The sequence below is a fragment of the Pygoscelis adeliae genome, unplaced genomic scaffold (genome assembly GCF_000699105.1).
Source record: "Pygoscelis adeliae isolate BGI_AS28 unplaced genomic scaffold, ASM69910v1 Scaffold797, whole genome shotgun sequence".
NCBI lineage: Eukaryota > Metazoa > Chordata > Aves > Sphenisciformes > Spheniscidae > Pygoscelis > Pygoscelis adeliae.
The window spans coordinates 172456-180857 of record NW_008825230.1 but is presented as its reverse complement, the minus strand read 5'-3'; the positions used below and the strand labels follow the sequence as shown (position 1 = coordinate 180857).

General features: G+C 40.4%; 1 protein-coding gene across 1 annotated transcript in view; it reads left to right on the top strand.

Moving 5' to 3' along the window:
* The window catches only part of NOC3L (nucleolar complex associated 3 homolog (S. cerevisiae)), a 16655-nt gene that overhangs the window by 7254 nt on the left and 999 nt on the right, over positions 1 to 8402 (top strand). The window contains exons 10-20 of the mRNA XM_009329288.1: positions 186 to 314; positions 771 to 902; positions 1287 to 1367; positions 1965 to 2065; positions 2532 to 2604; positions 2682 to 2745; positions 2833 to 2904; positions 3890 to 4071; positions 4304 to 4432; positions 5083 to 5180; positions 7045 to 7129. Of these exons, the coding sequence (XP_009327563.1) occupies positions 186 to 314; positions 771 to 902; positions 1287 to 1367; positions 1965 to 2065; positions 2532 to 2604; positions 2682 to 2745; positions 2833 to 2904; positions 3890 to 4071; positions 4304 to 4432; positions 5083 to 5180; positions 7045 to 7129 (1146 nt within the window). The remainder of the gene's footprint in view (positions 1 to 185; positions 315 to 770; positions 903 to 1286; positions 1368 to 1964; positions 2066 to 2531; positions 2605 to 2681; positions 2746 to 2832; positions 2905 to 3889; positions 4072 to 4303; positions 4433 to 5082; positions 5181 to 7044; positions 7130 to 8402) is intronic.

The window sequence follows — 8402 nt, the reverse complement described above, 5'->3', positions numbered from 1 at the left end:
GTTTTGCATGGAAAATAATCGTATTTCTGAGCTTTATTCTACAATATCCTGATCTTGTGGCCATATCTTTTTGCTATTTTACAGGCTGTGTCCGCTTTATAATTAGTAAATACCATCAGTATTATCAGTTAGCTGTTGTCATAGACTTGGCTTTACAGAAGAATTTGTTTGAATTCACTTTTCAGATTTCTGAACTGTGCTTTGAGGCAGTTAAGAAGCTCTTTAAACAAGACAAGTTGGGCTATGCTTCACTCGGTGTAGTTAAGGTCATTTCTGGCCTTGTGAGGGGTAGAAATTACGACGTCAGACCTGAGGTAAGAGTCTTTCTGTTGTACTACACAATTTTCTTGTGTCTGTTCTGGTTTAAAAAATCTGAAAGTTAAAGTTAGTGCAGCTGCTGGCAACAGACAAGCAGAGTTTCCTCACTCTGTCAGAACACAGGCAGCTTAGGAGTGGGCTGAGCCAGAGGATTAGAAAGAGAGGTATGGGGCAAGGGAAGGAGATCAGCCCTGGACAGAGACATGGGTTAAGTCAGGCAGGGAAACTTGAAGTGAGAGAGGCAAATGGAGGAATGGATAGAAATGGACAGTGCTGGGGAAGGAACTGGGAGCAGAGATGAGAGAGAGAGAGATGAAGGAACAGGAGGGGAGTAAACAGAAGAACCTTTGACCAGCAAAGCCCACTAGCCTGAACGAAATTCAGGATCTCTTACCCTCTCGGTTCCTTTGTTGTGGATCACCTTTCATTGTATTTATTTTATTTTACAATAGGTGTTAAAAGTATTTCTCCACTTAAGAATTAAGGAAGTAGAACTACAAAAAGATGCCGAAGACATTGCACCAAAGAAAAAGTTCATGACTTACAAAGAGAAAAGAAAAAATCTTTCAAGAATGCAAAGAAAGGTATGACGTGTGCTTTCGCGTGCTCTACTGCAGTGACTTTATGTAGCAATTTGTTCCAGCAATGATTGCACTTCTCCTGTTGCCACTATTAACTCTCAGCATCAGTGATTAGCGTTTGCGTTGTACTTGAATATTTATGAGGTTCTACAGGGAATTTAATTATCCTCCTAATTTTTTTCTCTTTCTGGTGTTGATAACGCCTTTGATTAGTTGTTTCTGATAGGAAAGAATATATCCAAGTTGGTTACCCTGTAGCATCACAGGGTGACTTAAGCAACTCGCCAAGCATGGAAGATTTGTTCTCTGGGTATCTTTGGAATCTGGATATCCAGGCTGGTTGGAAACATTTGATCTGTTGCCTTAAAATCAACTGTATGTTTTCAGTGGAAGAAAGCAGAAGAGAAACTGGAACGAGAACTCTTGGAAGCAGAAGCGTCAGAAAGTAAAGAAAAAAAACTGAAGCTGGTAAGTAATATAGAGATTATTTTCTGATTTTTTCAAAGTAGCAGCTCCTAACCCTTTTGTAACTACGTGTCTCCCCTCCATCCCAACCTGTCAGCATTCCACACCTCTAGATAATGTGCCAGCTTACAAACATTTTGCCTGGGCCAGAGGTCTAGGTTTTGGTAAACCAAGCCCTCTCAGTTTACCCAGGAGAGCCAACTTAGCCATTCCTGTTTCCTTCTGTTCTCTGCACAAAAAGGTATTTGAATCTATCGACACTATGTCCTCCAGGTGCCCTGTTCCTGTTACATATGACACTATGCTAATGGCCGTTACCAGCCTCTCAAGTGGCCTTTAGGCAAAGGAGGAGTGTGGCTAGCGTGGACTGAGGGGAAGAGAGGCTGTTTAGCTAGGAGGGGGTGAGGGGACAGAGTAGGGGGCAGGAGGGCAGGACTTGAGCTTTTCAGCATAAGAAGAGCAGAGATGGCGGTGCCAGGGCTGGTTTGGAAGGCCTGAGTGCAGGCTTGGACAGAGAGGAGCATTTTCAGTTGAGTTTAAGTGAAATAGAAACGTCTGTTTTCCATGCTTAAGTATTTTATTTTGTTTTCTTTCCTTCAGCACACAGAGACCTTGAATATTGTATTTGTAACTTACTTTAGAATCTTGAAGAAAGCTCAGAAGTCTCCACTTTTGCCAGCCGTGCTAGAAGGTCTTGCAAAGTAAGAGCTGAGTCCACCTTCTTTTGTGTGTGTTAGAAAAGACATAAAGCACTAAAGGGATTTTTGACTTTGAAGGGGATTTATAAGCAGTAAGAGAAGACTGTCCCTGACAAATTTGTTGAAATTCTTTTATTTCTCTGCTGAAGTTGTCATCTACTTCTAAAAACATTTCAATGTGATGTGAAATTTCCCATGACAGAGTTGATGTGATGCAAACCCAGCAGGGTGTGATGCGATTCCACTATTTTGTCTGATTACTTCCTGAAGAGCACAAGTATGTCTCTAGTGCTATAGGGAGGCCGTGATTAGCAGCTGGGGGCTGAATCATCCATCTTGGTGAAGATAATAGATGTGCAGCATTTGATTTAGCTCTGCTTTTAAGGTGCAGATTTTGGCAATTCAAAATACTTTGAACTGAGTTTGCAGATAATGTCTGTAGCTGAAAAAAAACCCTCTTTGATTCAAGGTTTGCTCATCTCATAAATGTGGAATTTTTTGATGACCTGTTGATTGTCCTTCATTCTCTTATTGCATCTGGGGTAAGTTGAGCTTGTTTTTATTACAGTTTTCTTAAAATTATGTTCTTTTGGGTTCTTAATCAGTTTTGTATTCTTAGGGTTTAAGCTATCGTGAGAGTCTTCATTGCATTCTCAGTGCTTTTCATATACTCTCTGGTCAAGGTAAGAGATCTTTAAAAACAAACTTTTGTTTAATATTGTCTGATAAATTAATGGAGTACATGTATTTATTTGGGATTATATTAATAGGTGATGTTCTTAACATTGATCCGATGAAATTCTACACACATCTTTACAAGACACTGTTCAGCCTACATGCAGGTAACTCCAGATTCTTATTTTCAGTGTTCACCTAGATAATGTTTATTCTGCTTGTTCGGTGTCATAGCCTTAATATAGAGTTAATAAACTACAGTTGTTTTAAGATACCCGAGTTCCGAAAAGATTACTGTCCGTTGTAATCCACTTTTTTCTCAAGCTGCACATTGCACTACTGCAATGCAGGTACTAGAAGTATTATAGCAATACATGCTAACAGCTTCTAGTCATGTCATTTCATGAGGGAATGCCAAGTATGTGATCTTGGAGAAGCATTTATCCTGTCCTCAGTTTAATTTTTTTACTTCCTCATAATTGTTTCTTTAAGTGGCAATTTAAAAATTCTCGTTTTTTTCTCTAATTCTTTCTCTAATAGAGAAAAATCACTTAATTTTTCTAACATAATTTTAAAAATAATTTCAATTTAAATTCTGTTTTCTAAAATCTTCTGGTTTATATTTCTGATTTTTATAATTCTGACGTTTCAATTTTCTAATCTAAATTTTCTAATAATTCTGAGAAGCTGAATAGTTTATAAAGAAGATACTTATAAAGTTTGAAAGTAACATAATTTTAATTAACTTCACAAATTTGTATTCACTAAGGAGGAAAGATTGAGAAAAAACATTCTACAATTCTGGATGGGTAAAAGACTAAATCTTTGCACCGTTTAACAATTTATAAAAGATGATAGTGAATGCGCTGAGGGTTACAACACTAACTGCTTCTCATGTTTAGACATTTTTGGTGGAGCAGATATTTTCTTAGAAAGGAGCACAGAAACGATGATACATTTTTTCTGTTCAGAGCTGGACTATTTTTACCAAAAATGGATGGATGCTTATGTCTGTATTGCATTAGTGCTGTGTTTGAACCTCTTGGCTTTCGTTCTATTTCTCAGGTTCCAGTGTACACTCAATAGCAGAGTATTTAGCTGTATGTTCCTCAAAATGGGTATTTACTCTTTGTATGAAATTCTGCTTTTGAGGTCGTACCAATGATGACATAGGGATTGTGCTCCAGTGCCTGGACGCCATGTTTGCCAAGCGGAGAAAGCAAGTTTCCCAGCAACGAGCTCTTGCTTTCCTAAAGCGACTTTCCATGCTTGCTCTTCATGTACTTCCAAACTCCAGTGTTGGGATCTTGGCAACAAACAGCGTATTAATGCAAGTAAGTTTTACTTGTTGGAATTTTTAGCTTGCTGGTTAAAGCTTATTGCATTTTTTGACAAATTGATTTTATGCAAAATATTTTGAAGCATCTTAAGCAAGAATGATGAACACAGAGTATCCTTAAATGCTGCAGAGACGGAATAACATGGAATGAATCCTGAACTGAACTTAACCATGTTATAATTGGATGTGTAACATAAGCAACTCAGTCCTTTTTTTTTGTGTTGTAGACATTCCCAAAGATGGACCTCTTACTAGACAACGAATCTCAAGGCAGTGGAGTTTATCTCCCAGAACTAGATGAACCAGAGCATTGCAATGCTCAGAACACGGCTCTGTGGGAGCTGCATTTGCTGCAGGTTAGTGAGTAGCTGAGTGATTTGAGAAGTAAAAGTCAGCAGTAAAGAGCTGCTAAATGTTTATATGCTTTACACAAATAGAGAACAGAGGTCTTCACGCTTATCAATCAAATCTGGCCCACATGAGCCTATTCCATACAAAGAGGAACAGCAGCGCAGTGGTACAGGGAAAGAATGAGCTCAAAAGGGGATGTTACACGTCCCGTATGTTAGTACCACACTGGATCTTACTGCAGGTTGCCTAATAAGGCTCCTTTGGAGGCTTTTTTAATCATCTGTTAAGTTCCCTTGCAGTCCAGCCCTTCTCCAGGGACCAACTGACACCTTGATCTGTCATTCCAGCCAGGGTTCAGAGTTTGGGGCTTGGGGAGGGCTTCCTCTGCCCTTTCTCCTGCCTTCTGGGAGTAGGAGTTAGATTAACTGCGGGGAGTTACGCTCACAGCATGACATACTAGTGAATAAATGTATGACTGGGTGTTCTCATTCACTTAACCCCAGAAACTGACTGATTTTGGGGTGCTCAGTTTCTCTATCTAAAACAAAAGCAGAACCTTCTGTCTTATTGAAATGGAAATAAATGCGAGAATCCATAGATAAATACATTATCCCTTATCCCTCAGTCAACTGCCTTCTTTCTTCCTTTCTTTCAGAGACACTATCATCCAACAGTGCAGAAATTTGCAGCTCACCTTATTGTTGGAGCTCCAACTGAAGGCTCAGGAGCTCTTTCACTTGATTTGAGCCAAAGGTGAGTTATCAAAGAGTTCTGGTTTTAAAAATAGTGCCCTGAAAAGTAGCTGTTGCTCATACTTTATTAAAGGAATCCCTAAAAATAATTATCCGTAAAATTAAAAGATTCTGTTCTTCAAACTCACTTTCTTTGTTCTTCTGCCAGTACAGAATGTTGGCTGCCTTTTTTTTTTTTTTTCCTTTTGAAGCTTGTTGCCTTGCTGTGACCAGGGTAAAAATCTCAAAGTGCAGCGTGCTTTCTTCCCACGGGAGCAAAATATCTGCATCAGCAGCCCTGATCTGAATATGGATCAGGATCACTGAACCGTGGCTGTCCAGTGTGAACTGGAAACCAAGTTGCAGCGTAAGGTCCGTAGTATGTTAAAACGTAGGGACAGCCATCCTGGTTCAGACTAAGGATCTAGTTCAGCATCCTGTCTTCAGCAGGGGCTGGAAGCAGGTGCCTCAGGAAGAGTAAAAACAGGGCAAGCATGTTAAGACACGCGCTCTGAGCAGTGGCCTAGCCTCCGACTGGTTTCAGCCTGGTGGATTTCCTGAACCTGATACCATTCTCTATTTAGTACCTGTTCATGGAATTCTTTTCAAAACTGTTCAGTGTCCCTTGAACCAAAGCACACATTTCGCAAATACAGCGTTGTTTGGTAAGGGCTTCACGAGTCCACAGCTCGTTACGTTAAGACCTACCTTCTTTTGTTTTGAACCTGGTGCCAGCGTGCATCATTTAACAGGCCCTGGTTCTTGCCCTGGGAGGCGAAATGAACAGTCTGCTCTAATACACTCTCTCTGTGCCTCACTTCACTTGGTAGACCTCTGTCATATTGTCCCCCCGTCTGCCATCTCTTCTGGCTGAAGGGATCTGGCCCAGACAGGAGCTGTTCCATACTTCTCATCATCTTTGTTGCCTGTTCCTGAACTTTTACCAATTCAAGTATTTCAAGATGAGGAAATTGGAGACTCGGATGCAATATTTGAGATGTGGGTGATCTGTGGATTTATACACTGATGTAACTATTTTCTATTCTGTTCTCTGTTTCTTTACAACTCCAAACAGCATTAAGGTCAGAATCCCATGAAAGTGTCTGTTGTAACAACAGTATTTTTTTCCTTAAGTGACAGTGGTCAGCTCAGAGCCTGTTGTTTTTATGTGATGCTGAGATTGCTTTTCTCTCTGGGTTGTTTTTTTTTTCCCCCACTTAATTTAATTTGCCATTTTACTGGCCATCTCATTCATACAGTCTGTTTGCAGTTCTTCACAGGCTGCTCGTTCTTACTACCGCAAATAACTTGGTACTCTCCAGCTCATCTTTGAGTGTGTTGGAAAGCACAGGTCCTGGCACAGACCTTGTGGAAATCCATAGTTTCTTCCTGCCATTGCAAAAACTGATCATAGATTCCTGTCCTCTATTTCCTGTCTTTTAACCAGCTCTTTTCCCAAGTGATGGTTTCCCTGTTCTCCCATGGCTGCTTAGTTTTCATAAAACCCTTTGGTAAGGAACTGTTGGAAATTCAGGCAGATTGTATCAGCTGGGTAATCTTTATCCACATATTTTTTTTTACTTTTTCAAGCACGTACAGGGCAAGCAGTGACTGCTGGCAAGCCAACAGAACAGAATTCGTTTCCCATTTCTTCTCCTGTCCCCCAGCTGAGTACTTGGACACATTTTACTTGCTTTTACTTGCATTGTTCCCTAGCTGTTGGCTTCCCATCTTTTCCAGGTGACGCTCATTACTCAGGAGTTCTCGTAAAGCATGATGGAGGGTGTGAACGGTGTGTGTGTGGGAGAAGCTGCTCTTGGTTTGGTGATATAGTACTTAGAAGTGTATCTAATGCCATTTTTCTTTCATTCTGTTTTTTGCTGTAGGCCTGCTACAGAACTTTTTGAGGCATACAGTATGAGGGGAATGACCTTTAATCCTCCTGTTGCATCAGTAACACCCAGAAGAAAGGTACTGTATCTCATCTCTCTATCTCCTTTTTTAACCACGTGATATACCAATAGAACCTGTATCTGCTGGCCCGCTATGCAGTGCCCAGGCATTAGCACACTTACTTTGGCTTTCTGGTTTCTGTATTTTCGGTGTCAACTATTTTTTTTAACTGGCATAAGATAGCACTGACTGTAAAGAAGGAAGAAAAGCTGTGTGAATAGTTCCACCTCCTACAGCATCAGTTAATGTAGCAAGATGAATGTGGTAGCTGTTATTTTTACTTATCTTTTGCACTTTGCAGTGGTTCAGTGCAGATTTCTTGACCCTTTTCTGTAATGATGAACCAATGTTTGTTCAAAAAGCAGTAATAAAAAGCCAGCTCTCTTTCCCCAGTGTGGGTGGTTGGCAGGACAGCTGGATTTCCAGAGCCTTTGATTCAGTATGTAGAAGGATACTGATCCCTATTAGTGTCAGTTTATAGCTTTAAAGTGTAAATTTGAAGGGAACAAAGAGCTAACGCATAAAGAGGAGAAATGGGTGAAGACTTTTTAGATCCTCAGCACTGGATGTGTTCCAGATGCCAACCTCCATTAAATGTCCAGTGAGTGCTGTGTCCTTTAAAAAGTGATAATTAATTTTCTTTCTTCCTAATGAAAACATTATAACCTATTAACCTTGTTGGTGCCTCCAATTTGTAACTCAGTAATGTCAGTTAAAGCCTTGAGAGCACAATATTTTTTTTTCCATTTTAGAGAAGCAACTTCTGAAAATGTATTTGTACTTACTTATTCTGTCCTTTTACAATGAATTCTTGACGTGTCTGTCCTGCTAGTGTGTTACGTTAGCAGCTCTTGACAGAACAAGGCTGGGAAGAGCAGACAGGAGAGAGATTGTGTAGTGCTTGAGTAAGGAAGTGCACAAGCTCCTCAAGGTAGCGGAAACAAAGGAAGAGGAAGATAACAGAGAGAACAAACTGTCCGTAGGTGGTTATAGTGGGCATAACTGGGAAAACTACCTTGGGGTCTTGCCTACTCTCTGGCTGTTTGGCTCATTTTAACAAATTTTGGCAGTATCTGAGTTTTACCCTATATCTGTCTGGCATGTTTTTTTTTCTGTGTGCCATGCTGGCGTTGTCTGTCAGCACTTTCCCCCTGTTGACAGCAGCTCTGAATTGGAGTTTTCTTTCCCTGTGCACCACTGAAGGGAGGATCTCATTTGTCCCTGAGTGCACAAAGTACTCGACGATGTAAGTGTTAAGACTTTAACAGGGAGGTATAAAGCACGTGCATGA